The sequence below is a fragment of the Microcaecilia unicolor genome, chromosome 10, assembly GCF_901765095.1.
Source record: "Microcaecilia unicolor chromosome 10, aMicUni1.1, whole genome shotgun sequence".
NCBI classification, from domain to species: Eukaryota; Metazoa; Chordata; class Amphibia; order Gymnophiona; family Siphonopidae; genus Microcaecilia; species Microcaecilia unicolor.
Window position 1 is genome coordinate 28,209,330 of NC_044040.1, and position 21,322 is coordinate 28,230,651.

Here is a 21,322-nt window from a genome sequence, read left to right on the forward strand (position 1 = left end):
GGAGAAGACTAGAAGATCTTGATATGTATACCCTAGAGGAGAGGAGGTACGATATAGACATTTAAATACTTGAAAGGTATTAATATAGAAACAAATATTTTCCAGAGAAGAGAAAACAGTAAACTAGAAGACATGAATTGAGGTTGCAGGGTGGTAGACAGGAGTAGTGTCAGGAAATTCTTTTTCACAGAGAAGGTGGTTGATGCCTAGAATGCCCTCCCGAGGGAGGTGGTAGAGAGAAAACTGTGATAGAATTTAAAAAGGTGTGTGATGAACACATAGGATCTCTAATTAGAAAATGGTATTAAAAAAACCCCAAAACTTAAATGTTTGCATGTTGAGTGGCATTTTAACTGGTGACTCTGGCTGTGAAGAACTAAGGCTGGTGCTGGGCAGGCTTGTATGGTCCGAGTCACATGTATGGCAATCCAGTTGGGTTGGATGGGTTGGAGAGGGCTTCCACCGAAACTCCAGTAATTTGGAATGCGAGGATGGTGCCAGGCAAACCTTTACAGTACGACTTAAAAGGAGAGGAGGAGGTGGTCCAATAGAAATGAACACATTTTAGTTAAAAGAATGTTTACATAGAAAATCATCAAATGGAGGAACAACTATGAATGTTCCTTTAAATCTGATTTAGTGTCCACTATATATGGTTAAAAGATATCTTTTGGAGATCTTACTTCCCACTGAATCTCTGCTTGTAACCATTATCATCCCCACCACAGAAAAGAGCTAATAAAGACCTACTCTTTTCTTCCACTTCTATGCCTTCTAGCAACCTCGATAATGACCCTTTATCTTTGAGCCTGATATAGACTGAATATTGAGGGTGTTTTAGGCATAGGGAGGAGTTATTTCTAAATCTTACTTTCTTACTCCATTACTATGTAAGCATGTTTTTAAAAATCTTATACCAGACAAATTTTAGGTTTTGAAAGATGTCCAAAAATGAGGAAAATCTGCTTTGGGAGAGGAGCCAACCAACTGTTCCCCATTCCCATAAGCAGCTTCTTCATTATCCAAAAGACCATGGACTGGAAAAGCTATAACCCACAGCCACAGGAAACAAAAAAGTGTTGCTGGTACTGCCCCTAAAAGTGACCCGGTACCCATCTATTATTTTGTGAAAAACACAAATATTTCTGGAAAACTAATACATAGTAACATAGTAGATGATGGCAGAAAAAGACCTGCATGGTCCATCCAGTCTGCCCAAGATAAACTCATGTGTATACCCTTACCTTGATTTGTACCTGTCTTTCTCAGGGCACAGACCTTATAAGTCTGCCCAGCAGTTTTTCCTGCCTCCCAACCACCTGTCCCGCCTCCCATCACCAGCTCTGCCACAGACCATATAAGTCTGCCCTCCCCTATTCTCGCCTCCGAAACACCAACCCCTCTTCCCCCCACCTGCTCCGCCACCCAATTTTAGCTAAGCTTCTGAGGATCCATTTGCCACAATTTCCTACCAGCATAACTGAACAATTTATAAGCAATGAATTACTTTTTATAAATCCAGTCAGCGTGCAATACAACCTAAAGTTTAAAATCAAGTATACTAAAATGAAGATGTGCTTATGTACAGAATTTTTTTTCTTACTGGCAGGTCACAATACTAGAATGTATCGGTGTGTTTGATCCTTTATCCCCAGATGAACTCAAACTTGACAGTAACCCACACATGCTGAGAGAATTCAATATTGTTCCAAGGCACTTACTGAATCTCTCATGACAAGAGGAAAACCACAACAATATAGGATTGACAATTAACAGTATATAATATAAAAATAACTTTGTTTACAATTTACAAAATGTATTACAGTCTTTATCTCTGCTAACCTGCAATGTTGGTTGCACGTTTTACAGAATTTAAACACAATTCAGAATAATTTTTTTAAACTTAGGGCAAATAATTTACAAATAAGGTACATAAGATTTAAATCATGCAGATTTCTTACATCTTCTGTTAATATTTATGATTGCAGCATTGTCAAATTATATACCTACTTGCCCTGTACATATAAAAAACGATGCATACATAGTAATCAAAAAATTAGAAAAAAGAAGTAGTCCATAAACTGTATCATAAAAGTCTCACTATATTAACATGTCTACAAGCAGCGTGTAACAGGGTTAAGAGACATTAAGGCAATAATACTTTGTTCCAACACAAACCATTTGTAATACTTTTCTCCTGTTATATAAGGCAGGTAAATGGTCCCAGCAAAGAAATAGGATTTAGTACTTGACTCCAATGTTAAAGGATATGTGGAGTATACAGTAAAAAGTGTACCATAATATCGCATCTACACTTTTCTGTTAGTCAAGAAAACTTAAAATGTGGAATACTATTGTGGTTGTGGCACTTGATATTTCCAGTATAAATTTATCTTGTGCCCATCAGCTCCCCCATAATGTCCAATCAGAAGATGGATCGCTTGGCCCTCTTGGCTTTCTTTAACTGCTATTGAAACCTGTAGAGAAACAAAAATTGTTGTGAACTATATATATTTTTTTAATTCCTAAGTTAGTTATTCTTTGCTATGTTAAAGTTTATGTCGTAAGAGAAAAAACTTTTAATATAAACATTTATCGTGTTTACAATCAACTATGTAGCAAAGGCAAAGTTGCTTCCCTTTAACAGGTGTTTTCTATAGATAATAGGATTAATCAAATGCAGGTTGGATGACATCGGATGGCAATGGGAAGCAAACGCACAAACGGGCCTCCAGGACAAAGGAACACTATTATAAAAGACCCAACACAGGATGGCTGTGTTTCAGAGTCAAAACACCTACATCAGGGGGTTGCAGAAAAAATGTAAAAAAAAAAACACAGTATATATCAATAGTGTAAAGAAAATCCTGCCAAAATACCTAGATTCCAAATGCTTCTTCCATTTTTAGACCTTAGTCCTGTGCACCAGAAGTCTAGTTTAAAAAGCTTTTTGGCAAGTTTGGTGTTTTTTAAAAATACGCTTCTAGTGCACAGGACTAAGGTCTATTAACAGAAGCAGCGTTTGGCATCTCGGTATTTTGGCAGGATTTTCTTATCACTACTGATGATATATACTGTATTTTTTATCATCAGTTTTTCTGCGACCCCTAATGCAGGCACTTTGACCCCAAAACATGGCCCATGTCGGGTCTTTATAATAATAAAGTCTACCTTTGTCCTGTGCCTGGAGGCCCATTTGTTTTTGTTTTCTTCTTGCTCTATTAGTGTATTTAATACCCTCTCTTTTTTGCCTTGATCCGATGGCATGGGCCAATACAGTGCTCAGGCAACAAACACGCAATTCTATCAATACTTATGTAAAGAAAGGGCCAGTGCTCCCAAAGTGTGGGACACTGGAGCATGCTAGGCTCTTCCTATACTCAGTGGGTCCCTTTAGTTAACCTACAACTCAAAATGTGGAGAAGTGGTCTAGTGGGTAGAGTACAGGTCTTGACATCCAGAGGTGGTCGGTTCAAATCCCACTGCTGCTCTAGTTGATCTTGGGCAAGTCACTTAACCCTCCATTGCCTCAGGTACAAACTTAGATTGTGAGCCCTCCACGGACAGGGAACTACCCAGTGTGCCTAAATGTAGCTCACCTTGAGCTACTACTGGAAAGGTGTGAGCAAAACCCAAATAAATAGTGCCAAATTAATCCTGTTGTCTATTGAATATACTTATTATAGGTAAGCAAGTTTGCTTTCTATGTCAACAAGCAAGACTATCAGGCACACAAGCCAGAAACCCCCAAGCTTAGGTTGCTACAGTCTGTCAACATTTTAGTGGTGGTGAACAACCAATTCACATAATGATGTAACAGTTGAGCAGATCACAAAAACAGATTGTTTAGTACTGCTTGAATGAGTACATTGTCACTGATTGAACACTGGTACAGATAGAAGTGTAAGATGAACATTCAAAGCAAAGACCAAGTGGCTGCTTTTCAGATACTCCAGCAATGCAAGTTTTAAGAGCTACAGTGGCAGCAGTAGCTCTGATTTAGTGAGGCTTGACTGGCTAGGATACCAGTTATAAGGCATGTTTTGCCTTTCAACATCAGCAGCTCAAGGCTTGTAACTGGAATACCAAGTCTTTTGGGGTCAAAGAAGACAAACTGTATAAATATATTTTATTTGTTCAAGCAAAAGCCCATTTTCAGTATAAGGGATGAAAGGTCTTAAGCTGGCACTTTTGAGGTTTAGGATAGAAGGCAGACATTGCTATTTTTTCATTAATTTGAAAAGGTTTAACTGCTTTTGGCAGAACTCAAGATGAGTTTCTAAGACAATTTTTTAGTATCCAGCCTACATCATCTTGATTAGTGGGTTGTTATTTCCGCCTACCAGCAAATGGAGGTAGAGAAACTGACTTTTCCCAGTAACATCACCAGATGTGTTGTTCAAGCTCAGGGCCTAACTCTTCCTTCAAGCAGGTGACCTTTGATGGCTCCAAAAGGAGACTTGAAAAGAAGGGTTAAGTTGGAACAGACCCTGATGGAAGAGAAGTCACATTGCAGAATTTTGAATAAATTGGGGAAACCCCCCCCCCCCCCAAAAAAAAAAAAAAAAAAAAAAAAAAAAACACATTATTGCCTGCAGCTGGCCAAACTGCTGACACCATAGGGACTTAAGCCACCTATTTTTATTCAATAGACCTGGTCATGCTGGACCTTACAGGGCATAAACTATAGTACATTTCTACAGCAGAGATGGTTTACTGGGAGACTTGTTGCCGTAAGTAGGGAGTGTGGGGATAAAAGTTTGGTAATGCTTTCAGAAAGGAGGTGCAAATTTTGGCGCTAGAAAGAAATGACAAGTTTAAGCACTCTGTTGGATATGTGCAGAAAAAGAGGACTCAAAAGATAACACCCGATACAGGCTGAGGAAACATGAAGGATGATGGTATTATTCATAGAAAACGACTAGGGGAAGAGGGGGTTTGGGGGGGGGGGGGGATATAAGCATCTCAGTCATGGCCCTGTTCAATTTCAGATGGTGGTAGCAATATCAGACAAGCAGGCTGAAACTTTGGCCTGGATTCTTTGTGAAATTTCTTGTCTAGAAAGGTAGATCTGGGAGATCAAAGCACCAAGGGAACAACTATTGAGAGAAGTGGTCCTAAGTCAGAGCCTGAGGTACATTAACAATGGGATAGCAATACAGGAGGATCCACCAGAGCATACTGAAAGAGCAATGGGGGACTTAAGAAAACCAAGATAGAACAGAGACCCAAAATGCAAGTGAGTCAGCATATCCAGGAGTAGGTGGTGATCGATAGTGTCCAAAGCAGTAGATATGTCAAGGAGTTTGATTACCGGTAAGTCAAGGCCTTTAATCTGTTCAGGAATAGGTCAATGGAGTCTTTGGCAAGGGATGTTTCTGTAGAATGTAGAAAGCAAGATTGGAGGGGATCACGAATAGCTTGAGATGAAAGTCAAAAAAAGAGCAGTGAACAGCATATTCAAGGAACTTGGGTGTGAACAGAAAGGACAGTCCGAGCAGGTATGGACCAGTGAAGGTTTTTGAAGAAAGTTGTAACCACACTATGTCATCCTTTGACCTGCTATCAAGAGGCACCTAAGGTAGAATATTTGAACAGCTGTACTAAGCTAACTGCAGACATGTGGCCACATGGGCATGCCCCTCAAGCGCCCAAAAGAGCTGGAAATTTTGTCAGTTGAATATGAGCAAAGGCAAGTCTGCAAGTGTTTCATCAGTAGTGGGCCTGATAGATAAGCTATGACTGCAAATGGGAGTACTTTTTCAATAGAGAATACCCTCAGATCTTCAGGTTACCCTATATTCTGGTCAGAGTACATAACTATTGCCATACTGGGACAGACTGAAGGTCCATCAAGCCCAGCATCCTGTTTCCAACAGTGGCCAATCCAGGTCCCAAGTAACTGGCAAGATCCCAAAACAGTACATTTTATCCTGCTTATCCAAGAAATAAGCAGTGGATTTTCCCCAAATCATTTTAATAATGGCTTATAGACTTTTTAGGAAGCTATCCAAACCTTTTTTAAACTCCACTAAACTAACTGCATTCACTACATTCTCTGGCAACGAATTCCAGAGTTTACTACTACTAATTTCTATAGCGCTACTAGACGTACGCAGCGCTGTACTTACATGTTGAATCAAGAAATATTTTCTCTGATTTGTTTTAAATTTACTACTTGCAGCTTCATTGCGTACCTCCTAGTCCAACTTTGAATAACTTTGTGTCATCAGAAAATGTAATTACCTCAGTAGTTACTCCCATCTCTAAATCATTTATAAAATATGTTTAAAAGCAACGGTCCCAGCACAGATCCCTGGGGAACCCCACTAGCTACCCTTCTCCATTGAGAATAGTGACCATTTAACCCTACTCTCTGTTTTCTATGTTTTAACCAGTTTTTAATCCACAATAGAACACTACCTCCTATCCCATGACTCTCCAATTTCCTCTGGAGTCTTTCATGAGGTACTTTGTCAAATACACAATGTCGACCGGCTCACCTTTATCCACATGTTTGTTCACCTCTTCAAAGAAATGCAATAGATTGGTGAGGCAAGATTTCCCTTTACTAAATCCATATTGGCTTTGTCTCATTAATCCATGCTTTTGAATATGCTCTGTAAGTTTGTTCTTTTTAATAGTCTCTACCATTTTGCCCCAAGCTGACGTCAGGCTCACCGGTCTATAATTTCCCAGATCTCCTCTGGAACTTTTTTTTCTTTTTTAAATCGGCATTACATTGTCCACCCTCCACTCTTCTGGTAGCATGCTTGATTTTAAAGATAAATTACATATTACTAACAATAGTTCTGCAAGTTCATTTTTCAATTCTATCAGTACTCCAGGATGAATACTATCTGGTCCAGGCGATTTGCTAGTCTTCAGTTTGTCACATTGCACCATTACATCTCTGACTTGTCAGCTTTGAATATCTTTTCTGGCACCAATATCTCTCCAAAATCTTGCTCAGTGAAGACCGAAGCAAAGAATTCATTTAATCTCTCCGCTACAGCTTTGTCTTCCCTTAGTGCCCCCCCTTTTATCCCTCTGTCATCTAGCGGTCCAATGATTCTTTTGTCGGCTTTTACTTTTAATATACCTAAAAAAAAATTTTTACTATATGTTTTTTGCCTCCAACACTATCTTTTTTTTTCAAAGTCCCTCTTTGCCTTCCTTATCAGCGCATTGCATTTGACTTGCCATTCCTGATGTTTCTAATTATTTTCAGCTGGATCTTTCTTTCATTTTCTGAAGAATTTTGTTTTTGTTTTTAAACTCTAATAGCTTCCTTCACCTCATTTTTTAACCATGCCAGCTGTCGTTTGGTCTTCCTTCCTCCTTTTGTTTTTAATACACAGAACATATTTGGCCTGGACTTCCACGATGGTATTTTTGAACAGCATCCACGCCTGATGTAAATTTTTGACCTTCTCAGCAGCTCCTCTTAAAATTTTTTTTTTCACCAAAATTTTCATTTTATCATAATCTCCTTTTTGAAAGTTAAATGCCAACGTATAGAATATGTCCCAGAATGACTACACTGACTACAGTTGCACGGGGTTCCGAAATCTAACTTGTACCCGCCCATCCCCGTCGCAAGTAATTTCCTCCATCCCATCTCCATCTTTGGATGTAGGCACAGGAAAAGAAGGAAAAAAAAAAAAAAAGAAAAAGATTTTAAATGCTCCCAGGTTTCAACCTAATTCATGTTTAATGTGGGATATAAATGCCATAAATAAGTAAATAGAAAGTCTGTATGTTGAGCACCTTCCATAACATGATGTCTGTTTTAGTGGCCCTTTACCAGGAGAAAAAAAATCTCTGCACGAACAATCCCTTTAACTACCCCCCTCTAAATGACACACTGATTACGATTTATAACAAATTACTACTCTACTTATAAAAAGTTATTCTAGGCAGGGATAGTGCTGGGCAGACTTATACGGTCTGTGCCCTGAAGAACACAGGTACAAATCAAAGTAGGGTATACACAAAATTAGCACATATGAGTTATCTTGTTGGGCAGACTGGATGGACCGTGCAGGTGTTTTTCTGCTGTCATCTACTGTGTTACATCCGTATGCGCAATCTTCCCGGTTGCATAAGGATTGCGGAAAATTAAAATTCCCACCCCATGTTTTTTTTTTTTTTCTGTAATGTGTTAGATGCCAAAAATAACAATGGGAATTTATTCACAAAAGCAGATGCTCATGCCATTGCAGAAGGTGAGTTTCCTACACAAAACATATGTCCATTAGCAAGCATGCAGCCTCTTTGAATAAGAGGCGTTGTTCAGTAGGAGTGTTGAGATCCTTAAGTTCCTTAACATTAAGGGTCATCAGCCATACACCACTCAGGCAGGAATGCAGAACAAAGCAAAACCATGCCCAACATGCAGAGACGGACCAAACACAGCCCCATCAGGTATACACTTTAACCATAAATGACTGCCATAAAATAATTCCCCACCCCTGATAATCTCACCAGGAAAAGGCTAGGATGGCCAGTACAGCACCAGCTAGTTGAGGGAGGTAGCGAAGTGTCTCAACGAAGAGCCCGAGGGTTCAAATAACAAGGCATTGTCCCCAACAACAGACTTCGGTTCATTCTATCAAAGGTGCAGCCGTGTGCGTAACTAACAAAAAGCACATCGGGTAGTAATCACCAGGGCAGATGTAAACCCACCATAACCAGCAAAAGTTGCTCAACTTGGGCTCTTGGAAGGGAGCTTAGCAGCTGAATATTGCCGGGACAAGCAGCGTTTCCCACCTTGTGCCTACAGCCACTTAGGGCGCAGCTTGACCAGTGTAGCAGGTCCTGGTAGTGTTGTATGCAGTTGCTGCTTAGGAACTGGCTTGTCCTCCAAGATCGCCAGTGCCTCCTCCTTGGTTTTGACTGGATGCAGCTTGCCTTGGAAATAAAAAGCAAGCCCAAACCAATGTTGCCATTTGTATTTGATATTCTGCTCACATAGTTGCAGTGTAACAGATCTGAGTTCACTACAATGTTTCAAAGTGACAGCTGCTAAATCCTGGTATATTTCTATACTGTAGGTATCCCAGAACACACACACTCCTTGCTTTAGTCAGTATGTCCTCTAACCTTAAATTCAGCAAAACAGGCTATATCATCTCTGGTCAAATTCGCCCTTGGTCTGCCTAGCGCTCTATGCGCCTGTTCAATTTTTATAGTTTGGGGTCTTGTGGTGTAGAAACATCCTGTAGTAAAGAGCTCACCAGTTTTTGTACCATCTCCTCGCAAGTTTTATGCTTCGGTGTCTCCGCAAGGCCGTGGAAGCAAAGATTGCAGCGTTTGCTGCAGTTTTAAGATCCTTGATCTCATCCGCCAGTGACACTTCCACAGACAAAGATTCCTGTAGTTTGGTCCCGAGAGCTGCAACAGCTTTCACATGCTCAACTAGACCCACCTCTAGATCCTCCACACGGTGCCCCAGTTCAAGAGATCTCTCTCTGTACATCTGCCGCTAGAGTGGCAAGCTCCGTGTGAAGGGCCACAGTGTTAGACTTAATTTCCAACATCCATTCACGTATCTCTCCCAGGGGAGAGGTGACCTGTTCTGTGGGAGACCAAGCAGTGGGGCTCTCAGTCTGCGGGCTGTGCGAAAGTCAGGTCCCTTTGGTGCCATCTTAACTGCTCCATGTTCACCAACTCAGCAGCTTGATACGCAAATTCTTGCAGGTTTACACATCCCGCAGTCAACATACCCTGCCCAAAGTGCTCAGCACAGCTTTCACCTGGCAAGCAGGTAAGGTGAGCACAATGATGGAGTTTGCAGAAAGGGATAAGCTTAAAAAGAGGCTCAGGCTACGCAGAACATTCAGCTCAAGCAACCATCTCAGGTGATGACGTCCCTTGCTTCATTTTCTTCTGATTTTCATAACATTTTCTTGGAAATATACTTTAAAAGGAGATCTGCACTTTTTTGCAAACAGAAAATGCAGATTTTCCCAGATGTTGCTTAACTCAATTATGTAGACCTGCTTTTCTGCGGCTTAAACCCTGGGTCTTAACTTTATCTTCATTTTCCCTATAAGTAATTTGTGATATTCCGTGGTAAACAATGTGTGTGTATATGTTTGTTTGTTTTTTAACTTCTTCCTTTGCAGTCAGGAAGCTTTTTAAAGAGGAAATATAAGTCCTGTTCCTTAGCGTCCCTCCGGACCGGACCAGGATTGGACTGTTGGGTTGTGCCCGCCTACCAGCAGGTGGAGACTGAGAAAAACTCTGACTCTAGAGAGCCAATAGGAGCCCTGGCCATGTGACCTTAGCCTCAGTATTTTCTCAGTCTCTCAGCAGGTAGGAAGTGAGCCCATTAGTCTCTCTCTCTCTCTCTTTTTCTCTATAAGATATTACAGATATATTTATAATACTTCTTCTGTGCCTGGAATCGTAATTAGAGGCTTGACAGGGTTTCTTTTCTTTCTTTGACAGCCTCTGGGGTGTTAAACTCGGGTGTCTCGAGTCCACCCCCCTTCCTCCCCATCTCCCTGGCTTAGCAGGGAAGGGCCGTCCCTTTCTCTGGAAAGGTGTACCGTCTTTGGGAGAGGCAGCCACTTTTAATAGGCAGCTGTTTTTAAAGAATTAAATAAAGTAAAAGAAAATTAAAAGAATTAATTCAATTGAAAGGAATTTAAAGGAAGTAGTTTTTGCTTTCCCCAGGCTTATAATGAGCAGGTAGCTCTTCTATCTTATTCTGTTTGAATAATCTTTATTTTCTTTTCTGGCGGAGCTATTTAAAAAAAAAAAGAAAAAAAAAGTGATAAGTTAGCGTCTGACTTTAATCGGCGTTTTTTTTTTGTTATCTTCATTATTTTTCCTCTGCTATCCGGCGTTGTTAGCGGCGGTAGTTGTAAAAAAAAAAAAAAAAAAGAGGCGCGAACTGTTAAGCGCGTGCTCGCTCTTCGATGGGTCTGTATAGCTTGGGAGCTGTATTGACGGTTCCTGTTCGGGCCAGAGGCTAAACCATGTTTTGTGCGGCATCGGAGGCTATCTGTTTTTCGGCGGCACGGATTTCCTGCTTCTTCATCGGTCCGGTCAGTGGTTTTCTCCCCCGAACTTTATTCTTCTCATTTTGGTGCGCTTGGCCGCCATTGTTTTGCTTGCAGCTGCAATTTCCCTTGACGCAGCAGCATTTTTCTGCTTTTACTGTGTTTGGCTGTTTGTGCAATGGAAAGGAGATATTTTTTCTCCAGTAGTTGGGGCAATTGGTAGTATATTTGCCCCAAAATTAATTTTTACATGTATTTTTCAAGCTATTAAAAAAAAAAAAAAAAAAGAAATGCTACGATACGAATGGCGCTCATTTTGTTTTTCCCTCTGTTTTTTCTCCGTCGGGGACTTTTTGGTTGCTAGCAATGTTGTGAATTAAAGTGCAGCTCAGTCGGAAATTCTCTGTTTTTGACAATGGGGCGAATTAAATTGTATCTCAGCTCCAAAATAACCATTTTCCTATTCCTTTCCCTTGTGTGTGATGTTTGGAGGAAAGGTCTTCGCTATTGTCTAGCGCAGTTTTTATGGGGGTCCAGTGTACGTCACTCTGTGTCTCTCTCATTTCCTGGTGAATAGGACTACATTGTCTAATAGTCAATTGATTAGTACTTTACAAATCTGGCCATAATATCTTAGTTCCTTTCAAGCATTTCCCTTCATGGCTATGATGTTATACAGTGTTTTTAAGAACTTAACAAACATTTTCTATGGCATAGGCTATCTGGTTCAGGTGCCATGTGGATAGAACTACATTGCCGGATAGTCTATTGTTTGGTACTTTACAATGCTGGATATAAGATCTTAATTCCTTTCAGGAAATTTTCCTCCGTGGCTATGTTCTTATACAGTGTTTTAAGATCTTAACAAACGTTCTCTAGAGTGTAGGCTATATGGTTCAGATGCCATGTGCAATGAAATACATTGTCCGATACTCAGTTGTTGCGTACTTTGCAATTCTGGACATAAGGTCTTACTTCCTTTCAGCAATTTTCTTTCATGGCTATGCGTTTTCTTTGGCATAGCAGATGACAGCTGCATAGGCTACATGGTTCAGATGGTTCTCATATTCTAGGAGACTTAGTCCTGTCTACCGAGCACCCAGTTTTCTCAGCTGCTTTAGAAGGCATGTTTTATTCACATCTTCTCTACTTTCCAACTGTCTTGGAGTTTCTCATGTGTTATCTTAGTTTTCTTCTAGGACTTACAAGATATATGTCCACTTAGGGAGTAAAGTTATCCGGTCAATTTGCATTTTCTCCCACTTAAGGATAGTGGGAGGTCCTCATGCCATCTTCTTGTATTTTTGTTTCCTCTATCTATTCAGCCTGGGTACATGGTAAACATTCTGGTTTTGTCCAGTATGACCATCCATAACATCTGCTATCCCTTTCTCTTCCTTACAGATTTTAGGGTCTTGTTTCAAGCTTTCTTGACGTCAGGTACAGTCTTGTCTCCTGTGGCACAAATTCACCACCTTTTCCGTAATAGGTATTTTCCAAGTCTATTCCTTTTCATTTTCATTTTATTCTTCCTCTCTCCAGAGTTTTTTTTTTTTCTCTTGGAAGGAGATTCACTCATTTTCTGTGCATTTTTTGCCATAAGGGCATAAGTGTTGCCATAATGGGAAAGGCCAAGAGTCCCCATCCTGTTTTCAGATGGTGTCAATCCAGATTACAAATACCACATTCATATCTCGTGAGTGTGCATCTGTTCATCTCTGTACATCTCATTGAGGAAGGAGGCATGACATGATACGAGGTTTGGGGAGATCCGGTAAAATTAAAGGCCAGTGTGTCTCAGTCCACGCTCAACATATGGTGATCCTTTCATTTTCATTCTATACGTCCTCACTCCAGACCTTCCTTTCAATTGGAAGGGGATTCTTTCACTTCCTGTGCATTTTTGCTATTAGTATACGAGTATTGTCATACGGGGAAAGTCTAAGAGTCCATTAAGCCCAGCATCCTGTCCTCAGTTGTGGTCAATCCAGGTTGCAAGTACCACATTCATTTCTTATGGGTGTGGGTTAGTACATCTCAGTATAGGAGGAGTAATGTCCACGATACGAGGATGATGAGAAGGTCCTCATTACCAGTTTTCTTGCCCTGCTCTTCGGTCTTGCGTCGGCTCCGCGCACTTTTTTCTTAAGTTATGGTCGTAGTAGCAGCGGCGCTCATGAAACAACGTTTCCTCGTTTCATCCTTTCCTAGATGTCTGGTTAATTACAGACAGTCTTATTGGCAGAGTTGTCAGGTCCAGCAACGGGTGGTGCATTTCGGGCACACTCTAGGTTGTTACGGGGTGCATGTAGCCAGGTCTCTCATTTGATCTCTCTTTTGAGCTCTCATGTGATCTCATTAGATTTTGTAGCATGTCTCTATTTTTTCTCTCTTTGTTTAGTCAAGTTGGCGCAGACTGTTTTTGTCTTCTCTACAAGCGTCCCACTTTCTGCTTTCTCTGGATGTTCTTGGGCCTTCAGCCATTACCTTGCTCTATTTTGCAGAGTAAAATTTTACTTTCTAGCTCCCAAGAAGGAATTTTTTCTTCATTCTCTTTGGAGTCTCGGTAGTCTTTTTTGGCAGCTTTTCACTCCGTCAATTTCGTGACCATTGGAAAAAAAAAAAAAAAAAAAAACTTCTGCGAGTTCTCAGTGGATAGTACCTTAAGGGGAGGTCCCAGTTCTAGAACTGTTTCTTTTCGATCTGAGCTTCCATGTGCCTCGCTTACTCTCTTGCTAAAAAGACTTGTCAGCGGCAGAGATAGATGCCCTCTCGTATCCAGATATTTATCTCGGATGGAATTCCCTCCGCTCAGTTGGCCTCTGTATTCTCACTAGTGCAGCACTTGGGTCTGGTGGTTGAGATTGAGCATTCTTCCTGCAAGTATGCCGGGAGCATATACACAGTGAGCAGTTTTTTGATGGCTGCATCTGTGAAAATATATATGTATATTTATAGTTCTACTACATAAGTACATATGTAATTCCACACTGGGAAAAGCTCAAAGGTTCTATTGAGCCCACCTTTCTGTCCACGGCCAATCCAGACCATGAGCACCTGGCTAGATTCCTAAACGTACAAACATTCTATACATGTTATTCCTGGAACTGTGTAGTGTTTTATGGACTTCTATATGTATCTAACAGATGAAAGGTACTAACAAGTGTCTACTGTTGATTTATTCCCGTTTTCACTAATTGGGGTCTATGACAAGAGTCTCAGGTGATCTGCTTGCAGAGGCAACAGCTACAGATGATTCTTTCTCTCTCATTTGAATTGCGCTCTGAGATATGTTTTCTTCATGTTGGGTAACTGCAGCGGCTGTCAGTTTATTTGGACCTTCAGTCTAGTTTGCAGCAGGGATTTAGGTACCTTCTTTTGCATAGTATTTAACTGCATTCTTGTTTTTACCTATTTAGCTTCTAGTGATCAGGTACTTTCTCACTGACAGGCTTTACATACTTCCAATCTGTTGCTAGGTCAGCAACAGTCTACGATATCTGGAGTATTGTACTTCAGGATCTCGGTTTCCACTTTCTCAGCTGAGGTAGATGGTTTCCACTTTCTCAGCTGAGGTAGATTCATTGCAGTTTTTTGTTTCCAGGCGGCTCTGCTTCTACCTTTGCCATCTTTCTTTCAGTTGTTTTTTTTTTTTTCTTGAGTCTCTCTGTCCTTTGCGCTGCACTGATAGTGCGATAGGGGACATTATATAGCGGCCACTTGGTAGGGGACAATGTTCAGCGTCGCTTGGACTTTTCAGCTTTTTTTTTTGCTTTGTAGTCATTCTATTTAGTTTATTGGCGGTTCTTGGATCGTCAAGCTTTTGGCTTCGTATTCATCCTAGTTTGGGTGTTTTCAGGAACTCTACCGCATTCTCAATGTCTGTCCCTCCCGTAAGATTACTGCTTTGGTACTTCCCAACAGTCCAATCCTGGTCCGGTCCGGAGGGACGCTAAGGAAGGAGAAATTAGATCTTACCTGCTAATTTGCTTTCCTTTAGTCCCTCCGGACCGGACCAGGCCCCTCCCATGTTCTATCAACTCTTTAGATTCTTTTATTAAGTTTGGAAGTGGAATGTTTCAAAAAACAAACCAAAACAGATGATACTGTATATATATTTAAAAAAAAAAAAAAAAAAAAAGACTTTGCGTGGTCCATACCACTTCTCTGGTGGTTGCTGGTGAGCTCGGTTGCTGGAATATATATAAAACCTTAAATATGTCATACCACTTCTCTGGTGAGGGTTGCTGGTGAGCTCGGTTGCTGGAATATATATAAAACCTTAAATATGTCATACCACTTCTCTGGTGAGAGTTGCTGGTGAGCTCAGTTGCTGGAATATATATAAAATCTTAATGGGTTATACCACTTCTCTGGTGAGAGTTGCTGGTGAGTTCAGTTGCTGGAATATATATAAAGCCTTAAATATGTCATACCACTTCTCTGGTGAGAGTTGCTGGTGAGCTCAGTTGCTGGAATATATATGAAACCTTAAGTGAGTCATACTACTTCTCTGGTGAGAGTTGCTGGTGAGCTCTAATAGGAATGGGCCATGCCACTTCTCTGGTGAGAGTTGCTGGCGAGCTCTAATACAAATGGGCCATGCCACTTCTCTGGTGAGAGTTGCTGGCGAGCTCTAATACAAATGGGCCATGCCACTTCTCTGGTGAGAGTTGCTGGTGAGCTCTAGTACTCGGTTTTGCCGAGGAATTTGTGGCTGCTAGGATTCCATACGGCACAGAAGTTCTTTCTTTCTTTCCTGCTTTGTTATTCAAATACTGAGGCTAAGGTCACATGGCCAGGGCTCCTATTGGCTCTCTAGAGTCAGAGTTTTTCTCAGTCTCCACCTGCTGGTAGGCGGGCACAACCCAACAGTCCAATCCTGGTCCGGTCCGGAGGGACTAAAGGAAAGCAAATTAGCAGGTAAGATCTAATTTCTCCATTGTTAGGACTACTACTTCCTGTGAGGGGTTGGGTGATCATTTTTTTGATAACAGCAAGGGCTATAAAAGTTGAATTGTTCTTTATGCTTGTATTTTTGACATATATGCTTTTATCTTCTCAATGTGGGTTTTCCATGTGGTTATTTTCTTTATGTATTTCCTTTCCCTAGATAAGGTCAATATCTCTGTTTACCTATTGTTACTTTGGAAGGTGGCAGGGACTGAAGGAGGGATTTAAGAATGAACTGAGGAAAGCGGAGATGGAAGTGACCTAGTCAAAAGCTGCACTTGTTCTTCAGGCTGAAAATATCACCTACGTTTCTGTGCTGAAGTCGTGGTGTATTATCTTAGTATCTCTGTCAACACTTTTGACTGTTACGTACCAACAGATTTCATTGATTTCTCCTCCAATTTTGATACAAAATGCCATTTCTTAAGAGGTGCTAAGCTAGCAGACTTCCCTATTTTCTCATATGAGGAACTAACTTTCAGCCTTGATGCAACTGGATCTCTTTTTGCCACTGTGCAAAGTTCCTGTTAACTGCATTTTGTTTGAAGGCGAGCTGCACTTTTTTTTTTTTTGTTACTTGTGATTTTTCAAGCAAAGCCCATTTCTCTGCAGATGAAGAAATAGGCAGAATTTTAAATGTTGTACTCTTCTTCGTCAGAATTATGCTCTGCCCCACTAGTCCACATTCAAATTATGTGATATACCTCTGTGAGGGCCAAAGTCAAAACATAATGTTTAGAAATGGAGGGACTTTTTATTCTGAAGAGGAAGAAATTGTGCAAAAATCTTAGTTTGTTGGAAATTATGGGATTGCGAGAGCCAACCAAATCCAGTCACAGCATAGTGGACAGAAAAACATGCAGCAACTCTTGTCCGTGCTCAGAAACCTTTTACAATGTTTTGAGAGCATTACTCTGTCTCGGTACTGTCAGATATTGTTGCTTGTGTAACTGATTTCATACTGCTTACTAATGAAATAACATTTGTTACAAGATAAGATTTTATTACAAGTCTGACATTAATACAGTCATAAGAATACCTTAACTTCATTCAGAAAGAAGAGACCTCACATGAAATATATGATACAACTAAGGCAACAATCTGGGTGAGGATCATCAATTAGCTACCTGTAAGACAATTCTTCTTCAGCAAGATAAACCAGATTCCTAAAAACTCAGAATTAGTGATACTAGTTGAGAAGGTTAAGAAAACATACAAGAGAAGAACTGTAAACATCATCACATAATCATAGTTCAAAGCAGACACCTAGTGGCTGGATTCAGGGTCCATGAATGCAGGATTCTGGAAGGAGATTTGGCGCTTGGCGCATGGCCCCCAGCCCAGGACCGTAGTTGCAATCACCACATTACGTATGTGGGAGAAGACAGGGAAAAATACCCAGATTTGGTTCAAATAAAAGCTTACATAAAAAACATCCTAGCTATGGAGGCCTAAAGTTGCAAGAACAACTGCCAAATCAAAATAAAGCTGGTACAAGGCTCCTAAATCACTGACTAGCACATAGAGCAGCAAACTTGCTATATTTCTATTTTTTCTAGCGCTCAGCATCTAGGTCAAAAGCAGGAGGTGGATATACTGATTTGACAGGGTAAACAGGCCCAGCCCTAACGGACTTGAGCTCAAACTAGCAGGGTTTTGGGGTTTTTTTTTTGCTTTTTAATCTAAAAAATTAAGCAGAAAAACATTATTTAGCATCACCAATTAAAAGGTAAAATTAGTTCTTACCTGATAATTTTTTCCATTAGTCCCAACAGATCAATCCTGAGATGAGTGGGAGTCACTTTTCTTCCGTCAACGTTTTCAGTGTCTGACTTCGGCATAGCAAGTTACAGATTGGTCTGTCTCTGTGGTCCCACCCCGTTTTGGGACTGCTTTGGTCTCTAGAGTGGGATGTACTAAAGCAGCCCCAAAACGGGGTGGGACCACAGAGACAGACCAATCTGTAACTTGCTATGCCGAAGTCAGACACTGAAAACGTAGACAGAAGAAAAGCGAGTCCCACTCGTCTCTGGATTGATCTGTGGGATGCTACGAAAATAGTCATTACTATACAACGTATTCTTCATTCAGAGGTCAAAAGTTGATACATTAAATATGAAGTACCTTTAAGGAATACTAAACCTTTATGTTAGCATCCACATTTTACAAAATCTTTTAAAATCATCACACATTTACCAATATCAGAGACATCCAATGAACTTTCAGACAGTTGATCTTTTGTGTCCATGGAACTGGCAGGGGGAAGTTGAGGTACATCACATTTTTTCCCGTCTCCTCGTCCTGGGTTATCTAAAAGGAAAGGTCAGAGAATATGTTTGTAAAGTTGTCTATACTTGAACTGTGTAATACTACTTTCAGCATACGGGTGAATTAAGCTTTGCTCTAAATAGATAGTTTGCCATCAAAAGTAGCACGGCATTAAATGAATCTGCACTGGGTCACTACTGCTTCTTCTATTTATAAGTTTAACTTCTAATTCAGCATCCTTGGTCATTAAGGGGCCCCTTTACCAAGCTGCTGTTAAGTACTAATGCGTGCTTACCACAAGTTAAAAACACCTACTACAGGGCGCTCTGAGGCATCCTGCAGTAGTTCTGGCATGTGCTTCCCACGTGTTAAAAAGTAACTTATTTCTTAGCGTTTGGGGCGTGTTTGGGTAGAGACACTAACCCTTTAGTTATTTAAGAGTTACTATACTCTTTAACTGCCACATTGCAGATCAAAGCAGTTCACAACCTAAAATCCACGTAAAAGCAAAGAACAGTATTCATAATAGGATATCTTCCATATGGTTAACTTATAAGGGATGACAAACTAGATTGCTGGGGACAGAGAAACAAAACCCTCAGGTAAGTAAAAACCTTAGAAAAGTAAAACAAAAGCTGTGTATACTAATGGCTATAATATGGGAAAAAGTTTTTAAGATCAAGAGGCTGTAATGAAAGTGATTTGGATTTAGTGTAGAGGCCAACCGAATTTCAGTTTTTGGTTTTAGCGCCAAAACCAGCCCAACATCCTGTTTCTGCCCTGTTTTGGTTTTGGCCAAAAAGTTATTTTAACTTTAGGCCATGTTTTCAGTAAAAAAAAAAAATGACCATGTTATTATAATCCCTGGTGGTCTAGGAATGTAATTGGGGCAGGAACAATACCCAATTACTCATGCCCATTCTAGCTCTGCTCTTAAAACGGCTGACATGACTAGGGCATCGCTCCTGCCCTGACTACAACACTAGGGATTGTAAGGTGTGTGGGGGAGGGGGGTGCTACCATTTTGTTTTTTTTTTGTTTTTTTATTGCAATTAATGCATTTATGATCTTGCACAATACCTTTATATGGTAAATTGCTTGCTCCAAATACATTTTTGATACAAAATATAAGCAGGAATTTAAATCTGTAAGTTTGAGGTAAGCTTCTTCGAATTAGCCTCTCTGTGGAATTACGACATTATCTGTCACTCTGAGGGTGACGCATCAGTCACTGTAAAAGCAGTGTGGTTTTTAGTTTCAGTTTTCATTAGCTGCAGTACATGTGTGTGCAGGTTATATTGCTTGGAGTTAAATATCTTCTTTCATTATTTAAATTATATTCTAGCTTGGATACTGTCCACCCAGTATTCAGCCCGCAGCAATAAGCGGCATCTGAGCTGCTCACATACCCTGGATATTCAATGCTAGGGCATGTGTGGCTCCCCGCATTGAATATCCAGGTCTTAGAGGTCATCTGGAAGTTAACTGAGCACTGGCCAATATTCAGACCGTTGCTGGTTAACGTCAGTGCATACAGTTAGGACAGCTTATTCCTTGTCCTAAATTTATGCAGTTACGTAGCCAGATAACAGACTGAAAATAACACTAACTAGCTAAGTAGGCACTCTGCCTATGCTCCACGGATGGCCCAGTGAGTGGCACTGAATATCATGTGCCGGGTCACTCAGTGGGGTTTAACTGGGCAAGAACCTTTCATGCCTGGTTAAACCCTATTGAATATTGACCAGTATGGGTTTAGCAAAAGGATGCATACTGCAAGCTCTGACAATCCCCAGCAGCCCTCACTGGTTCACATTCACACAACCAAACTTGAATTTTCAGTGCTGGCCGAAACAAGGTGATGAGTTCCAGCTGCAATTTCGGTTTTAATATCAGTTTCCGTTTCAGCCACAACTGAAAAAAGCCATTGGGAAGATCTGGTATATGGAGAATTATGCTTGGGATACAGTTGTACCTTATCTATTCCTGAGGACAGGATAGGATGAAAGGGAGGCAGCAACACAGTACTATATGTAATAAAAAATATTAAAGCAACAAATACCGTAGGGGCTTACAAGGTACGGAGGAGGCACTGTGGGTTAATACAGACCTCCCCTACTGGCAAAATATGACCTTGATTTTAATTGAAAACATTCATTTGACAAATGTTGACTGGGACGTCCTCTAGTAATCTTTAATAGGGAAATTTGGATTATTCACAGGGAGAACTGTTCTGGCAGCTGGTTAACAGAACCCATTCAGGGGGTGGGGGGTTACTGGACTTGGTGCTTGCAAATGGGTAGCGGATGATCATCTGGCATTCACTGATCACCAGGGGGAGAGGGGGTATGGTTCACTCACCTTGATAGTGTCAGGAAACACTATCAAGACACAAGGAATACTTCAAGCTGGTGTTAGCTAGATGGAAACATCTCAGTGGGAGAAAGGGGGAGTACAAAAGCATTGGGCAAAACTGAAAGGAGATATTTTTGTTAAGTAAAAGGAAAGAGGCCACTATGGTTTTCGAAAGTAGAAGCTGAACGTTAAGGAAAAAGTTTAACCTTCATAAACTACAAGGGACACAAAAAGAGAAAGCCCAGCAACAATATCTAGAAAATTTAAGAGACACTTGGAAAGTAGTCAGGAAAGCAAATACAAAAATGGAATAAAATAAAGCCAATATAGTAACAAGGAAGGGATAAGTTTGTTTGTTTTTTTTAATATATAATAGATGTGTAGAGTCTAAATGTCATTTCTAAGGCGAAGCAAAGGAATACATAGACTCTGATGAGGATAAAGCAGAGTTGCTTAAAAATATTTCTGTTTGGTGTTAACAGATAAAAGTCCAGGAATAGAACCACAGTGAACAAGCAAATAGGAATGGAAGTAAGGCGCAAAGCAGTTTCTTCATGAGGAGCTAATTAAGAGCAGGCAAAACATTTGGGTTAGATGGGCTACATTTAAGAGTGCTGAAGGAACTTGTCAGTCCACAGTCTGGCCTCTTCAACAGTTCTTCAGAGTTGAGACTGGTCCTAAAGGATTGGAAATGGGTGGATATGGTTCTTGTACACGAAGAAATAAGGAGAAGG

The 21,322-nt window shown here is 40.5% G+C and overlaps 1 protein-coding gene across 1 annotated transcript in view; it reads right to left on the reverse strand.

Annotated features, from left to right (window-relative positions):
• Positions 1-1,762: 1,762 nt before the first annotated feature.
• Positions 1,763-21,322, reverse strand: part of PTPN12 (protein tyrosine phosphatase non-receptor type 12) — a 95,489-nt gene continuing 75,929 nt past the window's right edge. Inside the window, 2 exon segments of the mRNA XM_030216573.1 lie at positions 1,763-2,477; positions 18,162-18,275. Of these exon segments, the coding sequence (XP_030072433.1) occupies positions 2,461-2,477; positions 18,162-18,275 (131 nt within the window). The 3' untranslated portion in view covers positions 1,763-2,460.